Genomic DNA, 25367 nt, shown 5'->3' on the forward strand with positions numbered 1-25367 from the left:
GCCAAATGAACGAAACGAGACATTTGAAACGACACTTTACCTGTCATACATATTGTGTGTTGCTCTTATGTTCCCAATTATACACTGGACGTTAGAGCTGACGAGGCCATTTGACCCTTAAGACATTATGAGCGGTATCAAACATTTTATATTCTGTGGCAGTCACTCGTCAAACATTCGTTTACGTAAAATTTATTACATACCTCAATGAACAATGATATTGCACTTAATGCTTGTAATATCAGAACTGCCGCCGAGCACCCCTGGGGGCATATCAATGCGTAAGAGGTGCAAAGAATACCACCGATTTGAAGTAGTCGCGACATACATCGATGTCTAGCACAGTTCTGTACTGCATGCAAGATGAGAACCACCTGAGAAATTGAGTAAAAGGTTAATACATTGAGCCGCAACTTACCGGGTATATGAAATCTCTGTAGGTTATCCGCAATACCTCTCTGCTAATATGATGTGTCTCCTGAAGTGATTGGGTTCGATTTCACGTTGGGAATAATATTATATATTAAAGCAATGATAAATTGTCATGCCAAAACACCACTGTGGGTTAAGAGGGACGGCTAAGGGAAGGGTACGGATGACTTTCAATCACTTGTTGTTATGTAATCTAAAGTTAATCCTAAGTTCACGAGGGATTTGTATTTATCTGCCACCGGAATGACGGCCATTGCGACGGGGACTCTAGCCCGCGACCTCGTGCTGAGGAACAGAAACATCTCAGGCACTGAGCCATGGCGGGCAGCTTCACAGCTACAGAATGTTGAACTACCCGCTTAATTATTAAATGTTACCTGAAGTTTTTTTAATTGATTACAGATTCTAATTTCCTACATGAGTTGGTAGTGCCCACTGCACAATTTATTAAGTCTGCCGGAGAGGGTAAGTTGTCGCCGTAAAAATAACATTGCATAATATCACTACATGACACGGTGTCCGAAGATCCCCGCATCCTTAAATGACGAACCCGAAAACATGCAAGGGAATTATAGGTCAAAAATTTCTTTCTAAGAAAGCATTTCGGTTCCTGACCCGACTTTTCCGTGACTCTATTATCGTAACCTTTGAGGCGCCAATTGCCAACACAGTATCTGGACAGAGAGGTACTTGAATAGCTCCGTGCCACAAGATGCGAGAAATATCAATTTCAATGCTATTTTGAGACGCACAGTGCTTGACGCCTTAGGTATTGAAAGGAAATGAATGAAGAAGGCGAGAAAGGTGTGACGAACTGAAATTTCATATTGCAGCTAGGATAAACAATATATACTATAGTATTTGATTGAGTGACAGTTTCCGTAGACAGCAGGTGCTTGTAGGTTGGTTTGTTGCTGCTCGGTTTGGTGGTTCCAACCTCCCTGATGAAGTTGCTTTCCGGTAATGGGAGCATGAGTGCAGGCACGAAATTTATGACTTGACATCACAACAGCGAACGGAAGCATCCATGCCTATCTGCTCTTACATGCTAATTCTTGTTCATCTTTCAGGGTTCCTTTGGTATTGTAAAGCTGGCGTACAGTGAAGAAGACGACAGCCATTATGTAAGTACTAGTGCAGCTATATTCTTCGAGCTTATCTCACTAAGACCTATCTGTCGCTCTTAAGAGGAAGCTTTAGCTCGGGCTCAACTCCGATGCGGCCTATTCAAATACATGTAAAACGCAAAAACGTTTTTCTGAGATAACGCGTGGACTGATTTTATTGAAATTTATTGCATGTGAGAGAAAAAATTAAATGCTATAGTCTATTGAAAGCGGAATTTCGATTCAGGTCCTGAATTTTGTCAAAAGAATTTTCAAATATTCGAAAGTTTGAAAAAAAATAAAGAAGCACGAAGTTTACAATCTCATAACTCTGCATCAAAAACAGATATCGCGGTTCTGTAAACGGCATCCATTAGACAATTGAAAGCGGACAAATTCGATATGTCATTTTACAGCTTACGTGAATTTGTTACGTTGTGTACGAAGGTTCTGCAAAAGCTGTATTTCCATATTACAAATTTTTTTTAGATTGATGTGTAACATATAAATTTTGTGCGCTTTAGATGTACTATTATATGCAATTCACATAATTGTATTGTCATTTTTCGTTTCTGAGTTACAGAGTTGTAAACATGTTAGTTTCCTTTTTCGAAAATGTTTTATTTTTGCCAATTTATATTAGAACAATAAGGACATAAATAAAAAATTGGAAACCAACAGCCACTAGATTTTAAGCCTTTCTTTTAAGTGGAACAAAGCTCGTCAAATTTGGGGAAATGGTTGCCGAGAAAAACGAATTCTCCTTTTACATGTATTTAGATAGGAGCATCCGTGCTAAAGATGCCTCTTCGATTACTCAAACAAGATGAGACCCCATTAGTACATTTTGTACTCCAAACGTGAAGGAGTAAGAGGGTTTAGTACTGCAGAAAATGATATCTTAAGGTACTCAGTGATTCGTTAGCAGAAATATTTTTTATGTGGCAACTGAAGTTGGGGAGTTCAGTATAGGAGGAGGAGAGAGCAAAGCGATCATGAGCAAAAAAAGGGCTTCAAAACAAAGGACCGGACGTGAAAGGCTCCAATCCGAATAACTAAGTTCTCATTATCTAACCTGTAAGAAATCCTGACATTGTTCTGTCAGGACCAAAGCGAGGGAAAGCATGAAATCAGCAAAAAAGAGATTTCGCATCAGCACTAACGATCTATGTTCAGTCTAACATTCAAAGCGCGATGTTCTCAGCAACTTCAAGCCTACTATAAATGCTGGAAACGAATCCCGTAACGAAGTGCACTCTACCTAGAACCCGTCGTGCCAGATTGATGCATAAAATTTTTGACCTCATATATTGATTAGTAACACCTGGTGAACAGCGCCAAAGTGCAAGATCGAGAATTTTATGCAAAAACATGGCCCGGAGCCTCCAAATCTTCTACATTTTGTAGGTGATCGCGACTTTTATTGCGTAATCATGCTGCCTCCACGGCATTAATGCGAATACTTTGTACTGGCATCTTCTGTAGAAGTGAATGTTTAGCTTTTTCATATTTACTCCACACCTACGATAGTTCGAAGACCAAGTGTAGCAGAAAGAGCAATGGACAGATGGATGAAGATCAGAAAACAGGAGGGAAGGCAACCACCGCGGTTGCTTAGTAGCTGTGGTGTTGGGCTGCTAAGCACGAGATCGCGGGATCGAATTCCGACCACAGCGGCCGCATTTCGACGGGGGCGAAATGAGAAAACGCTCATGACCTTAGATTTAGGTGGGCGTCGAATGACCCCTGGTAGTCGAAATTTCCGGAGTCCCCCACTACGACGTGCCTCATAATCAGAAAGTGGTTTTGGCACATAAAACCCTATATTTAAATTTTTTAGGAGATTGGGGAGATGCTGGTGTCCCAAAGCTTAAAGAGTACTAAAGAGAAAGAGTTTTTGAGTCCTATTAGTAAAGCACCCTTCAATAACGCCAAATATCCACTTACGAGGGGAAGAGATAGGGTAAGCCAAAAAGCGGGAAAGATGACAGACAGGTGGCGATGCCACCTTCAAGTTCTCGCACCAGCCCTCCATGACGTCATGTATTTTGAAACGCGTTGTCAATTTCATATAAGTAAAAATGAACGACATCTTATTCTTAAGGAGCCAAAGACCAAACCGAGCAGGATTCAAGCAAGTTACGTTGCCGCAGTGGCCGAGATACTAGAAAATAACTCGAATTTATAGATGTCACACTGACGTTCCTCACTTGGCATGCCCGCACCAAGAATTGTAATACTGACCTTTATTTGCTTTGCTAGTGATAAACCTATGACCACGAAATAATGAACATAGGTTTCTTTGAAAGGAATATTTACCAGTAGAATTCGATTCAGTGTTTCTGTTTAGCTTTCCTTTACCAACACAAAATCAAATGTATGTCTGCAGTTGATAGCGCACAGTAATCATCAATGTCGCAGTCTGAAAGTATTTTATTTGCTTACGCAATTATACGCTACAACATTGCACATACTTGTTTCCAATATGAGTGCCTCTTAATGGAAACCTCGTCGTGTTCATTTATTACATAGATAATTGTTTAAAAACACAGACTTGCTTGAGAAGATGAAAGAGGAAGATAGGCTTCGAGGCGATGGATATCAGTGTGCCCATTGCTAATCAGATTAAGCGTACACGTTGTAAATGGCCAGAATAAGTACCAACACCTATTGGATGTAATAACCTCAATTATGAAAGCAATCCAGCGCAGTGATAGACCTATCCATCACTTCTGACTCGAGCAGAATTTTCAGTTGCTTTCCGAGACCTTCACAATAAAACGCCCAATACTTATCGTTCGTCTTTCATCATCGTGGCAAAGTTTTTTTCCTCTTCTTAGAATGCTTACTGGGCGTTTTGGTGAGCGCGCACTCACTACGGCATAATAGCATTAAAACTTTATTGAGGACACCAGCTACGTCTGATTAAGGCATCCTTATAAGTATATAGTTGTGTTTTTTTTTGCCTCTGTCTGTATTGCTCAATGATGTACGCTGGGTAAATGGCTACCGCTTTTTATTCGCCATATAGACAATAATATATAACGAACATAAATTATTATTGACGAACGTCGTGTGCACTGGAGATACATGAGACCCTTGTTCTCAGTATTGAATAACCTTGACTATGTTGACTTTGAACTCCTATTTGCTTCGTTAGCGTTCATTAGCTCTACGTCGAGTGCTTATGCCGTGGGGCATTTGTTCTCGCCCTTTATTTTTGTTTCATCTTTCCCCTGCCCAGCTCACGTCTTTTATTTACTTGCTGGCCTGCTGTAACTTCTGAAGATTATTTTCTACTTTTGCATTAAGTGCGCGAAATTAAAGGCAGCGTTTAATTTTTACTTATTCGTATCTTTTTTCTGACACAGGCAATGAAGATCTTGTCCAAGAAAAAGCTTTTGAAGAGGGCGGGCATGTTTGGTAAGTTGGCTTGGCCTTTGATTTTAAATAAATTTTTCTTTTGCTTCTAAAGTTTTCGGTCACCGCATTTTCGTTAACTTTATTGGGGAAGTCTTAGCTTTTGCACTCTCATCTAACTAGACGAAAGTTTTAAACTGGCCATAGTTTCTCACGGTGATCAGATTTCTATTTCAAAGAGTCGCCGTTGTGAGTGCGGCCTGGTTCTTCAGTTTTTTTTAAAGTTTAGTAATGACGCAGCATCCGAGTTCCGCGCTCAGGATCAGGTTCTCATGTGTATTGTTATATGGAACAGGCTAAAAGAAAGCATAGACGGCTGGCTTAGGCCAGCAGGAAGTTCTGGCTAACTAGCACGAGCTTTTCTGGACACTAAACGTGTTTTCGCATTTGTTGAGCGTAAAGACCTCTAATGGTACCTCGCTGAAGCAGGATGTTGTAGACTCAAACGAAATAAACTGTTTAAGCACGTTTGATGTTAGCTCACGTTTATAAATTGATAACAGTTGAACACCGGTTGACCTAGTACTGGTTGATTGTTGAAAACGCGCTCGAAACGGGGGACAACGCCAAGAAGGGTGTCAGGAGATGTAGACTGTTGTCCCTTGATTTCAACGATTCTTCAATTATGGGCCCATAAAGTTTCTTGCCCTGAACACTTTTATTGCGTAGCATTCTTCGGCTAGTTCGCCGTGATAATTTTTTCTGCTCCGTTCTGTTTCGTTCGTCCTTCCGTTTCATATCCCCAAAAACCCGTAACGCCATCTCGGCTTGAATGGGTGAATTTCTGTTAATACACAAACTTCTATATGCTTACTGCCACCTACTTGGCGCACGAACCTACGAGGCAATATTTTAGGAGTGATGGTTAATACACCTATTTGCTAAACGTGGTCCCTCTTGCTGAAAATGGCTTCGTGACTTTGTAAACTCATCATTTTAAACAAAGTAGTGTTTTATAAACAGTGAAATATCTACTATTAAAATAATCCGATGGCGGTATTCTAACTCACGATGTCTAGTATATAGAAGCCTTACATTGAAACCATTACGTCACGGACGCATAGTGTCAAGAACAATTGAATATGTCAAGTGTCATAGAACAACTAAATTTCCCGTCGGCAAGCGAGTGCGTTGAGATTCTTGGCGCGTTTCGATTTAACCTAATTGAGGCGCACTTAAAAGTCGGGCGTAGGCTTTAGCGAATAACGCACGCAACCCGACAATTGCATCCGCAACAACAAAGAGAAGCATCTGAAGACGCCGCGTTGGATCCAAGTCGAGCATGTCAGTGGGCAAATTATGCGAGAGCAAAAGAAAACTGCAGCAACATTTCCTTTCATGGTACCTAAACACAATGTGGGTAGTAATAATGAGTTTACTGGGGATATCGTCCAAGCGTGCATGATATTTCTTGAAGTTGCTTGTATGTTAAAATACGGCAGTCTTGCATTCACAGCTAGAATCTGGGCTTAGTAAAGAATGATTAAAAGGAATGCTACTCACTATTCCCCATTGGGGAGTTTCTGTTGCCGCGAGGGAAGCGAGCGCCGGAGGAGGAAGGCGCCTCGAGGCGGAAAAGGAAATCGCGTGCCGGGGGAAAGTACGCAGGAGCGCGCTGAGCGCGCGAAAAAGCTGCGCCACCTAGTGAAAACTATAGGTTACGTTGAGCGAAGCGAGGAAGGAGAAAGGAGGCGAAGCGTAGCGGAGGAGAAGGGTAGGCGGAGGCGCTCGGGGCTGACCTCGTCTGGTAGTTGCTACGGGTTTTGTGTGGTCTACGGACGTACCGGGTTCATCTCGTGATCGAGAGGCCGAGCGCGAAGGACGCAGCAGCGACGCAAGCGGCAGCAAGCCGAGCGCGAGTCGTCCGAACCCGAAGTCGTCGCCAAGCGCCGGGCACGAACTGAACAAATTCTGCAGAAGGCGCGGGGTTGGCGTTCCCTGGAGACTCCTGAAGAGGAAGAAGGGGAAAATGAATAACGTAAACAGCACATTACCAAATTGATTGAAATAATAAAGACGGCGCGTTTCCTTATAGTGCCGTGCTATGTTTCGTGATGGCACTTTCCACTTTATATAAAACTAAAGAACGGGCTCAACATGCTGAAAGCAAAAAAATAAGCCTTGAAAAAAAAAGGACGCCACACTTACACACATTCCAAGCATTTCAAACATTCTACGCGCCATGCACGAGAAGGCAATAGCACAAATACGCTTGCGCGTAACCCACGCACACGAAATGAAACGTCACTGAAACTTTTTACAATGAACCTAATTTTACCGTAGCCTTATTAACTTCTGAGTTTTTAAGCGTTCTTTTAGATTTGTTTAGCGCTTTTCATTGCAGCATTTACATAATCCATAATTGAAAGTCATATATGTCTAACGTACTTCATTTCTGCCGAAGGTGCTTTAAGATAGGCTGTACTATTACATGGAGCCATGCAATGCGTGCGAGCTTTTCAGACTACAAAGAAAAAAAGAATGAGAAGGGCGTTACAAATTGTAAAGTTATTTCGCAAAAAACGACTTGCCTGCATTCAGTGACGCATAGCTATTGCTAGACATTCTCCCTGTACTCTGATCACAAGCCGTTTGCACTACTACCGAAGGTACGAGGGTTACACGAACAATATCCTTGCTGAGCGTGATACCGCTCTGAGCTAAAGTGTCTGATTAACGGCCGGATTAGACAGCTTAGTTTTTTTCTTGATACGTAGTACATTGCAGCAACGCGTGACACGTCAGAACCTTTGCGCATGCACATCGCCTATAGAGCAAATTAAGCAGCCGCTGACTAGACAACGAGGCGCGGATCAACACATCTCAAGGGTCATTCGGCCTTCCTGTTGGCTAAGGAATCTTGCAGCTTACACAGGGCGGCAAATGACTTATTCAATTGGGCATAACTCTTTAAACATAAAACCCCGGAAGCGATGGATTTGATGAGAAATGTGCTGTTTTCAGGATCGTGTGTTTTCGTGAACACGCAGTGGGGTGTAGCGTGATAGTTTTTTTCTCGCATAATTCTTTATTTCCTTCATTTCAAGCACATGATTAATTTTAGCCGTTGTTGTTCCGCAGGACGCAAGCCGCCCCCTCGCAAAGGGCGGAGCAATAGCACCAGCAATCCCTTGGACCAAGTCTACCACGAGATAGCCGTCCTTAAAAAATTGAATCACCCAAACATCGTCAAGTTAGTTGAGGTACGACATGTTGTACTATCTTGCTTTGCCTGCATTTACTGATTCCAAACATGGTTAATCTTTAGTTGAACCCACTGAGAGACTACCTAAGGACGTGGCTGGCCTAGTGTATTACTAAATGATGCTACATGATAGCTGGTACACTGTATAGAGTAAGTCGTGTTGCGAAAATAACAAACGACAATGCCGTCGGGCGACATGCAAGTTTGCTGGCTTTACTCAGCGACTGCTTCCCAGTTGCCTTAACAATTGCTGCTACTTCGCATTTCTTTAAAGGCTTAACGAAGCTGAAAACTAGCCTGAGGTCATAAACTGCGTGTTTTGAAATAATAGCAAGGATGATCACTGCGATGATACAACTGCCAGCAGTAAATAATGTCAAAACATCATTGCGTACATAGGATCGAGAGTACGCATTTCTGGAATGCTAGATTAAACTTTTTAATTGTAAACGTCAGCCGACGAATTCTCAGCAAATTTTCCAGTTCATTCTCAGATGCTCTCAAAAGGTAACTTTCACATAAAATGGCCTTCATTCACATTTTCTTCTTTCTTTTATAGACGGATTCCACAACTGCAGCGTTAGTTGCAGCATAATGAGAAATGTAGTTAGTAAAAATGCGTTATCTCATTGCAGTCAGCTCTGTGTAGTGCAGGCAATGCCTACCTGGTTCAGTCGCTGATATGAGCAGTGGAATTGTGACATTGGCCGCAGGCACTATTTAGGAAAGTTTTTGCGTCTTTTTAGTAGTATTAGCACATTTAACAATTTTCAGGTTTTTTTTCTGTATATGCTAAATGATCTAGGCAAATCAATACATAAATAATAAAATTAGATTCATTGCGAAGCTCGTACTTCTCATGTTGCTTGCCTCTGTACAAGCATTGTGGCAGCATAGTGCGCTGACCAAACGTAAGCCAAGTTTATTAGAACTAAGTGCGTGTCTTTGCTTATGTTCGTTAATAACACGCAAGGAACCGAACTTGAGTTTCCGCTAGTTACCTTCATTGTGTTTTTATCCATAATCGCATATTTTTTGGGTTCTGTTACTTTTCAGGTTTTAGATGACCCTGATAGCGATAACCTCTATATGGGTAAGTAGGCCTACTAAATGCGTGCTCGTCAAAAAAAAAAAAAATATGGATGGTTTGGCTGCGCCACCGACAGAATGTCGTGCGAAAGCACCTTTGTGATTATATTGCGCTTAGTGCTACACTGACGAACATAAGGAACAAGGCGCCAACGTACGTGGTGCAAACTACCAACTGTTTCATACTGTTAACGAACACGCTTATATACAAGGAGATGTGGCGGGGGGGGAGGGGAATATACAAATTCATGACAAGGTGATGACATGGGAGGCACTTGCTATAGCAAAAGGAAAAAAGAAGTACGTAAGCACTCCATCCATCGTGCTTATCGAAGCTGAGAGCGAGCTCGACAGGGCGAACGGTTGCATTTGAACGATGTTCTTCCGGCCCAAGGTATGGTTACATGCCGTCACCTTGTCGTATCTTTCTATATACCCCCCCCCCCCTCCGCTACATCTCCCTGTATATAAGCGTGTTCTTTAACCGTATTAAACAGTTAATAACTTGCGCCACGTACATCCGCGTCTTGTTCCTTACGTTCGTCAGTGTAGCACTAAGCGCAATACAATCATAAACGTCCACCAACTAGCCCTGTTCATAGCTTTACTAAAAGCACACTGACTTGAACCAAATCATCCATTTTCTTGCACCAAGTTAGGCATCGCTATGTCGTTGTTTGACCGGTTGCTCAACAAATCCTTTGCAGTTGCGATGTAGTAAAACTGTTGTTTTATTGAACACATGAGGCGCATAGTCATGCATACTGGGTTGCGTAATGCATACAGGGTTACTCGGTGGACACAGGAGGAGGAGGATTGCGGACTTGCGCAAAGATTGTTTTCTGGTTTCACGCCGTATAGTGGCCAGTGTTGTAGAGCCACCTTCGCATTTGCAGGAAGGGTATGCGAGGGAAATCATGCGCTCTGCTATACAGTTGAGAGGATAGAGGTCGGCAGGCTTTGGCTGACATTGATACCCACTGTTCACAGATTAGAAGGGTACTTTAATTTGGGTGAGCCAAGATTTACACGTTCTACACACCTTAAACGAAGAGAATTCTTCAACGTCGGGAAAGGCCAACGCCAAGGTCATGTACATGGGGACCGTCACGCAGTCCAAGTTCTTCTTGTGCCACAGTGCCGTCATAAACAGAACCCGCAAAGCGAAACTGGTTGTCGATGAAGTCCCTCTTGCACATGACCAATGCCTCCTTTACTAGATGCCAGCCGCGTTGTCCGTAAACTCGGTTCCTGGCCCTCTCCCTTTTCTCTCCTCCGCGAAAAGGCAACGAGCGCCGCTTGTGGCGGACGTCTGCAACCTAGATCACGTGCTGCGGTCTCTGAGATTATCACGGCGTCTGTTGCCATCTCCGAGGCCCGCGATAACGCTCGCTAACAGACGCCCGCGCATATAAAGCGCCAGCGGAGCATTCAGCCGCCCCGCCCACATCCGCCGGAAGTTGAAAAGGCAACGAGCGCCGCCTCACGGAATTTGTGCTGAACTAACTTCAACTAAGGGAACCGCCGCCGTAATGGGAAAGTGAGCAACGCGGCTGGCATTTAGTAAAGGAGGCATTGACATGACCGTCACAGCCATTTTCAAATACACAAGTTCCTCGGCCTTGCAATGCTGGTATGCAATATCCGCAGCTAGTTGGGTTTGTCGCTCTTCATGCGTTTCAGCAACGCTCTTGGCATGCTTATGCAGTCTGGCGTAGTCCAATCGCTTCGGTCGTTCTTTGGCAGAATCGATGGCTCGATTCAATGCCATGAATTGTCTTTTTTGTAGCATTCGCAATTTCTTGGCCACCTTTTCGTCGGTCGACTCCCTCTGCCTCTGTCGCTGAGCTCTTCTTTAGACATTTCCGACGACGATCACGATTAACATTCCATGTTTATTTCACACGTACGACCGCGTCCGTATGTGGGAAACGAAGAAAATGCTAGTGCAGGTGAAACGCGCGTGAAAAAACCCTCGTATGAAGAGGTTGGTAGGCTAGAAGTGGTTGTGCACTAAAAGTAAAAGACGCTAGGTATCTGGTCTTGCTCGCTTTCTTGGCTTCCCGTAGCCTACTTTTCAAGCACGGAAGCTATCTTTCTCAGCCCAGTTCGTATACCCATTAATATTTGTGAGTATGGTGTCGGTGTCCTAAAAAGCTTAGTCATAACCCACTGGCTGAACGGGCATCCTGTATTGCTAGCTTGCACCGCGCTTGATATACTGCGCATTCAACAGCGGATATAGCGTCTGAGTTGTGAAGCAGATTGTAAGTGGGCACGCACCTTTTAGGTGCTGCGTTCTAAGCAAAAGCGGTTGCTTTTACCTGATGTTCTAGATTTCCTTTTTGCGATGCTTTTATTGGCTTCATTCTCTGTTCGCTTAACATACGTAGTGTCTCCACTGACGTGAACCAAACTTAAAGCAGGATGGATCATGTTGCAAGAAGAAACTGAAGTACACGTTTCTTATAGTCTAGTTAAGACACCATCAGTAATTACTTTGTCGAAAACACTAATTAGGTAGTTACAATTGAATATCCAAGTCGTTATTGGTCTTAACTGGCAAGATGTCCACAAAATTATGGCAGAGTTCGTCTCACGATGTCTGTCGAGGGTAATGCGAAGAGCGGTCGAACAATGTAGCGACCGACCGTATTCCAGGAGTCAGGTTTATTTAACATGTGTTGTGCTAATTCTTAGGGTTTCGTCTCTTCGGCTCTATGTTACAACTCCGACATGGTTCCGCATTCCTTACCACTCGCTCGTAAAGGTTGCCCACCAGCATAGACGTATGACGGTGAAGGCATGAGGTTGAACCAGTGACGATGAAATAACGAGGAAATTACGTTGATCGAACAACAAAGCCGAATAACGACGACGGGATGACGGCGAGACGTAGCTTCCCAAATCACAACAATGGTATAACGTCGACAGCGTGATGACAATCTCATGGGGACATTGAGATGACGACGTGTATTTAGGAACCAGATGAAGCAACCAGATGAAGCAGCGGGACTGACGACGGCGGCACGAGCAATACGGCTTGAAAACGGTGTGGCAAAGGATGCATGATAGGATATAGGTGACGCTGACGCAATGCGGATGGTGGCATGACAAAACGGCAAATAACGATCGAATGACCGCTGCATGATTGCGATAGAATGACGAACTAGGAATGACATTGTTTGATCAACGAAAGTAGTGTAACTATGACGCCTTGACGACAGCGGGATGTAGATACCGAAGTGATGATGATGGTGAAATCAAAGAATGACGACAAACGCATGATGACAACGGTATTATGACGACGGCATGGCGAGAGTCGGATATCGAAGTTACAACGGTGACAGCGGTCTGCGACTGCATCCCGAGGATGGTGTAACAGCGAATGCATGATCAAAATGGCAGACGACGGCATGAGGACAGTGGGATGAAGTTGATTGTATAGTCACAATGACGTATCGATGACTGTGTCACGAAACCTGTATAACGATGATGAAATGACAACGATCGCACGAGGAGAGTCGGATGACGAAGAAGGAATAATGATGATAGAACAACCACGAAGATATGACGAAACCGAATGAAGAAGCAGGAATAACGACGATGGCGTGACTTCAATGGCATGACCGGGAAGGTGCGACAAAGGTATGCATAGTATCATCCACGTGACGACGACGCAATCGCGACGACGGCATAACGAAGGCGCCATCATCAGAATTGAAAGACGATAGCATGATTACGATAGAATTGCGAACAAATCAGGTCGACAAATCAATGAAAGTGTTATGACCACGACGGCATGACCGCAGAGGGGTGGCTTCATTGCAAGGATCACGACGGTGAAACGACAGCGGGAGGACGATGGCATGACGGCAGCGCTATGAAGACGACTGTATGAGTCGGATGTATGAGTCGACTGCATGAGTCGGACGAGTTACATCCGACTGTAGAGTCGGATGTAAGTTACAATGATGGCGATGGAACGCCCGCGACGAAATCCCACCGACGGTATGAGACCGAATGCATGACGACGACTTTGTGACGTCAATGGCACGACAACAGCATGAGGGCGAATGGAATGGCGACGATTCTATGATCACAATGGTCTGAAAATGTCTGTATCGCAAAACCTGTATGGCGGCGATGGCCTGACGACGCTGGCTTGACGAGAGTTGGATGACGAAGCAGGAGGGATGATGATGGCACGGCCACGACAGTATGAAGATACCGGATAAAGAACCGCGAATGATGACCAAGGCATAACTATTACGGCATGACGGCGACGGTATGACAAAGGATGCATGATAGCGTATATGTCACGATGAGGCAATGACGACTACGGCATTACAACGGTGGAATAATCATGATTGAATGACCACAGCATGATTGCGATAGAGTGATGTCGATGAAAAAAACGAAAGAGGTATGACGACCATGGAATGAAGACAATGAGATGACAATAATGAAGTGATGACGATACTTAAACGACAGCGTGACGGCAATATCATCATGAGAGTCGGACGTCCAAGTTACAATCATGACGGTAGAACGACTGCGACGGGATCTCGACGACGGTATGATAAGGAATGCATGGCGACGACTGTATGACGACGATGTAGTGATTACAATGACATGGCAATGGCATGAGGACAAAGGAATCATGATGAATTTGTAATGACTACGGCGTGACGATGATAGCATCACGAAACCTGCATGACGACGATGGTATGACGAGAGTCAGATCACGAACTGCAGTGATGAAGATGGTACTACCACGACACCACTACGACGGCGCTCGGACAATGCAGCATGATAGCGACTGTCTGACGATGACGACAGGACGAGCGCGGCATAATCACGATTGGAGAACAATAGTACGGCTACAATATAATGACGAGGAAATATTGACGTCGACGGAACGACGAAGGCGGTATGACCACGACGGTCTCACAGTTGAATGGCGTGACTGAAGTCATGACAGTAATCAAACAGCGCGATAACGACGGCATAATGAGGACTGGACGGCGACAGTGGCGTGATGACCATGGCATGACGAGAGTTGGATGAAAAAGCTGGAATGACGATGTAAGTACCACGAAGCCATCACGACCCCGTACCTAGTGGCCAAAGCCATTTTGCAACGTGGGCCGCTGGGTTGGAGTAGAAGGCGTGACTACGACAGCACGACGTCAGTCAGGTCACGTCGCTGAGATAACGACTATTGAATACCCACGACGGCATTACTATGGCAGTGTGACAACGAATGTAAGACGACTGTATGACGATGATTGCGGCACGACGATGGCATGGCGATTGTCGGGTGGCAGGACTGGAATGATGGCGATAAAGTGACCACGACGCCGTCACGACCACAAGCCCATACGTTGTATCCCCAGCTCTTGAACAACTTGGCCCACTGGGTCTGGGTAGAATGCGTGTTGACGACGGCCTGACAAGAATAACATATCACGAAGCTGGAATGATTACAGTAGGAAACCCACGACCGCTTCACTACCAGGAGCACACACCTAGTGGCTCAGACAGCTAGACAACTTGGGCCACTGGGTAAGCGTAAGAGGTTAGATTAATAAGATAGATAGATCGATAGACAGATCTAAAACATCAGAAGTAGGCAAATAATGCTATTCGCATTAAAAAAGGCTGAGTGACTAATCACAAAACTAAATTGCACAAGCTGTAGAAACTAATAGAGATATGCTGTGTAATTTATTCGAATAAGTGAGAATGACAGATTTTGTACACTTTCTTACGAAGAAACTTGAAAAAGGAAGGTGTAAAATGGAGTGTCCGTCGAGAATATTTCAATAAGTATTCTAGCATGTTCTCCCAGCTTTGGGGAGTAATATGTTTTCAAGTATCTTTTTTAACGAACAAACCATGCGCGTTACCGCAATGCCTTTTGGACTGTTGCAAGCCCACGTTGTTCCCTGTCAAGAACCGCTGCAAAAGTTGTAGCACTTGCTTTTGTACTGCAGCATAACAGTCCCTAGGATAATTGGTATCTGCCTGCCATGGAAAGGACAATAGGCTACATAAATATTGGGGAGCTTTGGACTTTTCTTCGAGGTAATTACGGAAATAAAACGGGCAGTAGTGTCAGGGTCAGTGTTTCTCATCCTCGTTGATTACCTTTTTCCTTACTTTGCACGTCATACGGACCATCCGGACGAAATGCACTATTTCTTAAAACTGTGTGCATGCTGAAATGTCGGAAAAGTTAACGGAGGAAAACCAGTCAGGGCAACAGTTGCGAGATGTCTGAGGCGCACGCTAAACCGACGCTATTTCAGTACCCAATGCATCGATCCGGGCAAGCCGTAGATAGCTGGAAAGACAAATGTAGACAAGGCTGCCGGTTCAGGTTGAGCACGCTACAATGTTAGTCATGCAGGTCTTTCAACGTGCGTAAGATGCCAGAAAGCCGAAAGAAAAGGAAATAAATAGAAAACCTGCTTGAGGATTTCGGGTTGGGATCTACTGGCGCAAAGATTGATTGTTTGCCTAAGCGCTGCATGCAGCGCCAGTGTACGTATTCCTTGCAAAACAAAATTAACTGAAGAGTGTTCATGTGGGCGATGCAGGCGTCCCGTGCATTCGATGAAAACAGACCACGTGATATGCCGTAAGGTTAATTTTTCCCCGCTTTACTGGATTCAAACGCTCTGGCTCGAAAAACGTCTCAAGCAAGGGACATATATGAAAGATCGCCACTCGTGTACGAATAAAAGCCTGAGGAACGCTATACTAGCGATGTAATGTAACCTAAAAAACTTCATCACAGTGCGTTTAATGGAATTACGATCTGGCGTATTTCAAAAACTTGGTAAAGAAGCTCATTGTGTATGGCTGCTTTCAAGCCCAAATTTCTTGAGTACTTATTGTCTCAAATCGGGAAACACTGCAAGTTTGTGTCTGCATAAACATTATAAGTATTGACTTCATGTCGTTTTAAACTTTAGCGGACGGATGCCGACAGCTTGAAGCTGGCGCTTGTTTCTACACATTTGGAAACATTGCTCGGAAATCGCTAGTACAAATATCGCGGTTACGGTGACCACATTTAAGTTTATCTTCATATTACTCGATTTTAACCAATTATCTATTATGTCCTTTTATTGGCTGTAAAAAAATACCTGCCATTCTTCACTTTTTGTATTCTAGAAATTCGAAACTAAGTCGGGTTTCGGAGACGTCATACAATGAGTCTGAAACGTGATGCAGAAAATGAAAATTTGCGAATATTATCAGCCATTTGGAAAATTTCTTTTAGATAACTTCGTCACAATTATATCAGTGCTGCTGTTACATTAGCCCATATTTATTCATCCTGTGAAAAGATCTTGTGGCAGAAGAATCAGTTCTTGTCGTGTGAAATTCCACAGTCGATGAGTACACCATCCTTGTTTTTCTTTTCTTTTTCCAGTCTTCGAATTTCTCGAGAAAGGGTAAGCACAGTGGTCTTCTTATGTCCTTCTGCATGTTCTAACTTTCATCGCTGCCGCACTGCTAGTTGTAATAGTGTTTATTTCTGGATACCAAGAGCTCATGTATGCGTTCGAGTGAAACTCATGTTTGCGGCATACTACAAATGCTAAGCTCGCGACAAATACTTGTGGCCACTGCACGGGTTACCAGCTAGCCATACGCATGAATACGGGATTACGATACCTCAGACAAGTAGTGTATTATTTCTACATGTAGACTGCAAGAAAGTTAGAATTGGCCAACCTATCAAACTTTTAAGCGTAGGAGAGAAAGAAAGTATGAAAATCTATTACTCTTTATTTGTTACAAAGTTGAATTTCAAAGCGCAGGCTGGTAGATGTCACAACCGGGAATTTTGTGAAAACTTATGTCCTAACATGACCGTTTACGTGGCATCCTCCACGTGCTGCCATTACCTGGTACCATTCACGTGTTACGATGACGATACCATGACCCCAAATGGCGCTTATTTGCTCTATTAGAACATGACAAAGCAGTTATGTTATCCACGCGAAAATTACTTCAAACATTACACACCCCCAGAGAGAATGATGCGTAAATGAGCTAGCTACCTAAAACAGTCTGAAACAACTGTCATGGTCACTCAGTGCCGCTGGTGCACTGTCGCTGAGGGAAAGTTCGTGAGCTGGATTTTTAGCCCTTACGGCAGCATTCCGAAGGAGGCAGTATGCATTAGATTCTTGTGAAGAGCACTAGGTCACCTAGAAAAGCAACTGTGTAGTCGGTTACAACCTTAGAACTACAAGAACACTCCACTCATCATTCGAGTCAGTTGGCTTCAAGTTCTAATGGCTTTTGTTGCATAAACGCTGGTGCGCTGTTGGGTACAAAACGGGAACTGTAGTTTGGTGCGCCAGTATTCGATGAGGTGACCTACTCAGAATCGCTAAAATGCTGCAAGCCGCCAGCGCTAATTCATGCTGAGCTCGGATTACGTGGAAAATATGACGGGAACCGACGTTAGAGAGTTGCACATAAGAAACTGAGGTCACAGTATATTTCTGTCCGACCAACAGGTTAAATAAACAGCAAGATGTTTTAAAATAAACCGCAAAAGTTGCACCGGACACATTATTATCTACACACGTGTTATCTAAACACGTGTGTGTGTGTGTGTGTGTGTGTGTGTGTGTGTGTGTGTGTGTGTGTGTGTGTGTGTGTGTGTGTGTGTGTGCACGGAAACTGACAGGGATGTTTTTAGGACGCAGGGCAACAAGGGAATTCTTGCGCATAGGAATGAGACTTCTCCAATGCGCGGAACACCACTGCGTTATGTTCCACACAACCTTGTCATTCTTAGGTTGTCGCCGTATGTAGTTTGTAAAACTCACTCCGAAGCCATCGTCTTTAGAGTCTCTGATAACCCATGTATTTGGGAATGCCAAGTGCCGTCCCTCAGTGTGACAGTAAGGTAATAGCAGTTGTCATTTGGCTCTTGATTCACTGCCACGTGATATTTACTGCCACGTGGTAGTTGGAGCTTAGGTGAGAAAATTGCGACATGAATGAAGAATACCCGCACAGGAATAGCGGAACTTGCTGTTTTGTCACTGTTATACGAGTAGCTTTCGTGTCAAACTACATCAGGCCGCAGAGTTACGCGCGTGCACACACACGCACTTTTTCTCTCTTTCTCTATGGCTCTCTGAATGCAAGGCGAAACGAAGCCGCCGCCAGTGCTGCCGCCTAACAGAGGGACATAACAACATTAATTCCGAAAGGAACCGCTCGTGTGTTTTCTCCTTTGTTCCGAGGCCTGGCTGTGACTCTCGTCTCTTTTGTGACCTCGTGCACCGAACCAATCTTTTGAGGCTTGCGCAAATACTGATTCGGTGGTTGGTGGACGCACATGTCGCGGCCTTGAACCGTAGATTGCCACCACTGGATAAAGCATTTCTTCTACTATGTGCCCGTCGCTGCAGGCCGGTGATTGAGATTCCGACGAGTACGCCCCTGTCTGAGACTCAAGCCTGGACCTACTTCAGGGACGTCGTGCTGGGAATTGAGTACCGTAAGCACCGAGCAATTTCCTTCGTCACCACGTTCTCTTTTTGTGTGCACGTGCTGTCGTGTTTGTTATAGCAGCAGGATCACGAGTGGCGCTTTGTGTCCCTTAATCTTGGACCGCTGTCTCCTTTCGCATCCTCAGTGGCCCTAAGGATGGGAATGCGGTGTTCATAGGCTGCAAAAACCAAAGGCAAGAAAAACAAAGAAACAAAAAGAGGACATAGTAATCACGGTACCCTGGTTGCCGACACAAATGAAGATAACACAATGGCCTGGGGTCCTCGGAGCAGTGGCTCTTGTCCAATAGTCACGCTGGCATAGTAATTAATAATTTAGTGTGTCCACTGCCTTCCACTGTAACACAGTTAATTTCTCGAGCCTTCCACTTGCTTTAATTGGCTAACATCGAAAGCAAAGAAGTGTAATGTGCTGTCTAGATTTAAGATTACATTTTGGTGTAATAAATGATTGGAGGCACTTGGCACCTTCGAACGCAAGCGACCAGTTTGCCTATGCCCGATGCAAGTAACCAAAGTGCGGAATCTTTCTTTTCTGACTTTCCGGCTGTGATTGGCCAATGTTTGCCTTTCAGAGGGGAGATTTGTGCGTTGTGTGGTTTCAAATCTTGCAGCACACTTCGTACTTGACTGCGAACGTTTAGACGTTCCCTCCTTAAGCTGATGAAATTCTTGAAATTTCGCGGCATTGATACTTTTGCAGACCTACGTTAACGAAAAAGGAAAGAAAGCGAGAGGTAATGCTATATACTTCTAGTGTTCTCTAGTGCAACGGGCACTATAGGAGAGAAAATTAGTTTCGAGCGCACTCATATCATACTTTACAGAACGTTTGCAGATGGGAGAGAGAGAAAAAAATAGATAAAGCATGCCACATAAAGCGCGGGGATTCTTGAACGCCACAAAATACTAAATATCAGAAAGGCCAACGATTTGCCACGTATGCACGGCATCGAATTAAAATTTTAACACTACAGCGGGTGCGAAACAAATGTTTTTTTCTCTTCTTCTTTTTTGCCGTAGCCTAGGCATTGTGGCTGAAACGTAGTGGTACAGCGCATACGTGTGCCTGTTTAACCACTAGAGCGCATTACGACACTTCCGCGTTTCACGAATATGAGAGAATAACTCACCATTCTTTCTTGATGATGTCGTGTTTGGACTCTTGCTCCCAACGCTACATAAATCGTGTACGCTGCCTACTTCGCATCGGGAGAAACGTTCGCTGAACCGTGTGAGCTGCTCGTACGTGGAAGATCTTCGAAGCACCTTTGATCCCTTTGATCTGTTTCATTAGCTCAAAAAGGCCGCGCGCCCCACCACAGGCGACATTTTTTAAAGCCACAACGCCGATGCCTAATTTGAATGCATCCGGGTAGTACCGCCTCTCCTATATGAAAAAGAAACGAAGGAAAGTGAGAACTAGTGCTACTTCTAGCTTTACGAGCGCTCGCCGTCAAAGTTTGTGTCGAGCGTACTCATTATCATACTCATGCATGCTCAGCTGTTCCACTCTGGTGCGGTTGTATCACGCTACGTTACGCGCCACTGCCTAAACTTTCGAAACCGTGCAGTGTAACAACTTGTCATTCTGGAGAACTATCGGTGAACACGCCACCCACTCGCCCGCCTCAAGCACAGCCTCTCGTATCCGCTTGGGAGCGAGCATGCCGCTTCCCACCTTGAGGCAAGTATGCGCAGCAGCTCCCTAAAGAAACTGCAGCAGAGTGACAGCCCATATTCTGAAGCCTTGACTTTGGGGTATGATATATGCTTTAGAAAAAGTTTATGCACAACCGCGCGTAGTTCGCAAAGCCATCGATCTTTAGCACCCACGCCAGCGGCGGGAAGTCTACTTCTTTTGGTAGTTCGCATGGCCCCGACAAGCCTTTTTTTTTCTTGGTATGAATGACAAGGCAAGTAATGAGGATCCTACCCCTACGCTCCAACCTGTGAGAGACTTGCCGAGTGTTCAAGACTCGTCAAGCTCGCTAGGCCGCATGCACGCACGCTCGTTTTATTTTTTTACTCAATAAGATCGTGCGATCATAGACGAGAACGTTCACAGACGCAGGTTTGCGCGCCTGGGTTTCTCTGCGAGCCAGTCTTGCGTGTGCAAGTCACTCATTCATTCCAGGGAGCCTTGAATCTCAACTGTTGGCAACGTATCTTGTTCCTGTTGCTGCCTTTTGCACCTCTCAACTATACGCACTGCATGGAAAAAGCCAGCGGTCTCTCCCTCACCGATTGCTCGCGCCTCACGCACGTGTGTCGCCCACCTCCTAAGCTGAGCGCGGCGTTGTCGAAGCGTGAGATTTGGCCTCGGGATATGCAAACCGAACATGTCTCTCAACTTTCGCGAGCACGTTCGTGCCTGTCTACGACGAGGTGCGAACTCGCCTTCAGCATTTTCATTTGGGAGCCGCTCCTATAAATATCGAGAACGAAGCGAAAACTGAACTCACTTGTCTGTAGAAGGAGACGCGGACGCGTTGGTTTTGCGCAACTGCTGTATGCACCGTCGTGCCCCATCTTCACTTTCACCTATGTTGGGTGTTGTGTTGTGTTTGTTCGTGCATTGGGTGTTAGAAGGACTTGGGATATCAGGTATTTAAGTACGCTGCATATGCTCGGTGGTGAAGAAGGAGAACGCCATCAACACATACGAAGCCGAAAAAAAGGACAACACATAAACACAATACAAAAGGACAGCATGACAACTCATTTTGTCCTTTTCTTTGCCTTCGTGCGCGTTGATGGCACTCCCATACTTCTCCACGGAACCTTACCAACTGGGCAAAATGTCTACCTTGCTGCACTGTACTGTACTGAATATGTACTGCGATATTCTGATGAGAATGAGGGTATTTCCGTAGAGCTTTTTATTGCTTTGAATTTCTCGTGGAATGAGTACGTGCCATACATTGCGCATATCGCTTTCCTCCCTTAAAGGCTTCAGCGAGTCATTGCTTTCACATGCATCGCGTAGGAGATAGCACCTAATACGAGCTCATCACTCGCCGAGGCTCATCGAGTGCTCTCTAATGCTTTTGAAGATAACTACTGGCGCCTCTGCGGCAAGATTGGTCACTTTTTGCCTGCCACCGTTTCCTTTTTTTAATATCACTGACTTCATGACCAAGCGTTACATACGCAGAACTGAAGCAAACACCCTAAGATAACAGGATAGTGATGGCGAGCCGTGGTAGCACATTGAGTATAAAGTCATGCTGCTAAGCGTGAGGTCGGGGGTTGGGTTTCCAGCCGCGGCGGGTGGAATTTTTATGAAGCGAAATGATAAATCGAATGCTTTGTACTTAGGTTTATGTGCACGTTAAGGAACTCCAAGTAGTTAAACAATGGCCAGGCTTAGCTTGGTTAAGCCAATAATGCGTTGCATATTGCGCGAGTGGGGGCCCAGCTTTTCCTCCGGCTGTCGTGACGTCACGTCACGTGGTTGCGCTAAATGTCAATGGTGGCTGCCCGGCCGCGCCCAAGGGCTGAACTGAGTGATTGCAATATGCAACGCATAAAAATAGAAGCAACTTAATAACAAACATAGCAAACTTAAAAGAGAATAGACCCACATATGAGACGAGCAGCAATGAACTATGGCTCATACCCTCAATGGTGGCTGCCCGGCCGCGCCCAAGGGCTGAACTGAGTGATTGAAATATGCGACGCATAATAATCCGGAGCGGACGTCTTTCAGAGCACCACTGTTCGTTAGGGACGTTAGGTTAACCCAATAGAGAATTGACCGGAATATTAAAAAAACTTCTTTAAACGTATATGTAGTTTGGACTGCGCCGTCATTCTTGCAGTCGAGACCAGATGCCATATAAATCGATCACGAAAAACTGAAACTTGTTTGTTTAGAAACAGAATTAGTAGTAACTGGAAAACAAACTGTTTTAAATGACACTTTCTTTTTTGTAAATTTTAGTCCATCACCAGAAGATTATCCACCGAGACATCAAACCATCGAATCTGCTGCTGGACGACAAAGGAAGAGTTCAGGTAATTGTGGAACGTATATTATTATATGAGAAGCGCAAATAAATGATATTTTGAAAGAAATTCATGAAACACACATGTACATTACTGCGCTCTTGGAATGGAATGTTACGTACACCTTATTCAGCGTGCATAATTTTGTCTATCTGCAGTCAAGATACACTGGCTTATAAAATATTTAGGGACATACACGAGCACAAGAAATTACTATCACGTGGAGTGATTATATCGCGTTTCTTGTGTCGCATTCCTTAGCGATAAGCAAAAAACAATTGTTATGGAATGGGATTCAGTAAGCTTGCTGCCGCGAAAATAACCGTGCCACAAATCGTACAACGTCTTCATCAAAAGCCTATTTGAACCAGCCTAAAATTCTTGAACAAACGGAACATATGTCGCTAGGAACATACTAGGAACATACTAGGAACATATCTAGGAACATACTAGATAACGCTCCATGCCCACAGCAACGCAACGGAATTCGGGAGCGCGAAACTCCATTCTACACTAATGCTTTCAACATCGGTGCGTCAGTTACACGTGAATACGCACTCACGTGATTCCCAGAACGTGGTCCTACCGTGGTTGCCGTTCGCAGATTGCAGACTTCGGCGTGTGCAACCAGTTCGAAGGCGTGGACGCCCTGCTGTCTGGCACAGCGGGCACGCCGGCCTTCGTCGCACCGGAAGCCCTCAGCGGTGAGCGACTCATCGTTATCTATAGGGAAGCTAGAGTGTTTGGCTGAAACAGTTTTCTGCAAAGAATCGGTACGGGGAAATCCGGCAACTGTGCCTGCGGGCGCTGCTGGTGCGGTGGTTCACCTAGGATCCAAGTGATGGGCATATTACATTAATTTTCCCTAAAGCTAGACCGTCCGGCTGCGGAGGGCTTTGTGACTTCTCAAACGTACCATTTTCAACAACACGTTGCGCGTCAAGTGAACGCAACAATTCGCAATCATCATGCGTGTCCGCAGAGACTTATCGCCTGCGCGGGCTTATAAAAAAAATGATTGCTTAGAAATTGAGAAAGGTGAAGCTTAATAATCAATGCCCCGAGAACGTCTGGAGTCATAAGCTTAGGATTAGACAAATCTGTGTACTACCCTTCGTTTATGTCCTAGGCAAATGGGCGCAGTGCTGCATTTTCCCCCAGTAACTGGAAGTGCAAATTCTTTGGAATAATTGGTGCTAAAAACTGACTAGAACACGAGGACAAGAAGTTGAATCTACGAGCTATGCGCAAGACACGTTGATGAAATGAGTAGTCAGCGCTGGTTCTGTTAATTTCTTGCCTCGTGTTTTCGTCCATTTTGCATAGGTTAGTCAGGCACCAATCAATTTGTACTGGGCGTGGTATGGCTCATGCGTAAAGCACATCCTTTTGCATATATAGAACGAGTGCGTCGTGCATTTTTATGTATGCATTTCTTTTCAATACCCCTACTATCTATTCGGAACACAGCAGGTGGGCTTTAGAATGTTATTAAAGACAGTAAAAAAATTTACCGGAAATCGGTAAACATACGATAAAGCCAAGCCCAGTTATCCAAAACGCGAAAACGCCGAAATGTCTCCTAATGGATAAAAAAAGGGTCTTAATCAATAAACACTAGCTACAAAAATAAAGACAGTACACTTGTGCGCGCCTAAGCGATCCGTTGTTAGTCAGTGGCCCTATTGTCGTTTTTTCGTGTCTTCTCTGAGTCCTCATTTGTTCCCGATGGGTTAGGAGATTGAAGTTATACAATGTTGCCCATTACTCCACTCTTTTTTACTTACTTATTAACTATGCCAAATCCACGGCGCGATCAAAATAAGAAGAGATACATGTGAAGGTGGTAGTATTTGCTGTAATGGTGATCCTTCCGACCTCGTTTTTTTTGTTTCCCCATTATTTTCATGAAGACAGTTATCGCGCAAGAAGAAGCAGACGGTGGGAGTGAGGGTGTAGGGTGGTGTTTTATGAACTGTCGTGCACTTGAATCTTACCACAACCGTCATAGGAAACTGCGCCGTGCCTCCTAAGAGAATAGCGTCTCTGAACAGGAAGGAATATTTGACCGTGGATTTCGCTGTGGTTCTGGTGGGTCATTTGCTTCGGACTTCACTGGTTTCTGTAAATTTCGCGTTGCTCATATATATGCCTCATTAGCAAGCCGGGGTAATGTCAGACTGGCACGTTTTTCGGACCTCGTTACTAGGAACGTTCATGTGTGAACGCTTTCCCAATTTCCTTTGATCCGCTTGCGCAGCCTTCAATTTCAACTTGGGTGAAATCGCCGAGACGCCCAGCGGTGCGTAGTTGCTTTCGTTCGTTAAACTTCCACGTTTCAGTTTCGTTTTTTCGGCACCCAACCGAACATCAATTACCTGCGCTTCGAGGCAAGTGGGAACTTTTTCAACGCACGTGAGGACGCAGGATACGTGGCGCTCTTTCAAAGTCGTTATTCAGAGGTAGAGTGCGCCGCTGAAACAAAAATATAAACGTTACTGCCGCCTCTGGAACTCGCCGTGCTGGAAACAGCTGGCGTTAAATAGATCG

At 44.6% G+C, this 25367-nt stretch overlaps 1 protein-coding gene across 4 annotated transcripts in view; it reads left to right on the plus strand.

The window, feature by feature from the left end:
* LOC135917828 (calcium/calmodulin-dependent protein kinase kinase 1) overlaps positions 1–25367 on the plus strand; it is a 276923-nt gene that overhangs the window by 232217 nt on the left and 19339 nt on the right. For all 4 annotated transcript variants that reach the window (XM_065451429.1, XM_065451430.1, XM_070533881.1 and 1 more), the window contains exons 6-13: positions 1503–1556; positions 4910–4961; positions 8040–8161; positions 9220–9256; positions 16700–16721; positions 18705–18793; positions 22753–22826; positions 23422–23521. In XM_065451429.1, coding sequence (XP_065307501.1) covers positions 1503–1556; positions 4910–4961; positions 8040–8161; positions 9220–9256; positions 16700–16721; positions 18705–18793; positions 22753–22826; positions 23422–23521 — 550 coding nt within the window. The remainder of the gene's footprint in view (positions 1–1502; positions 1557–4909; positions 4962–8039; positions 8162–9219; positions 9257–16699; positions 16722–18704; positions 18794–22752; positions 22827–23421; positions 23522–25367) is intronic.

This window comes from Dermacentor albipictus, chromosome 2 (assembly GCF_038994185.2).
Source record: "Dermacentor albipictus isolate Rhodes 1998 colony chromosome 2, USDA_Dalb.pri_finalv2, whole genome shotgun sequence".
Taxonomy (NCBI): Eukaryota; Metazoa; Arthropoda; class Arachnida; order Ixodida; family Ixodidae; genus Dermacentor; species Dermacentor albipictus.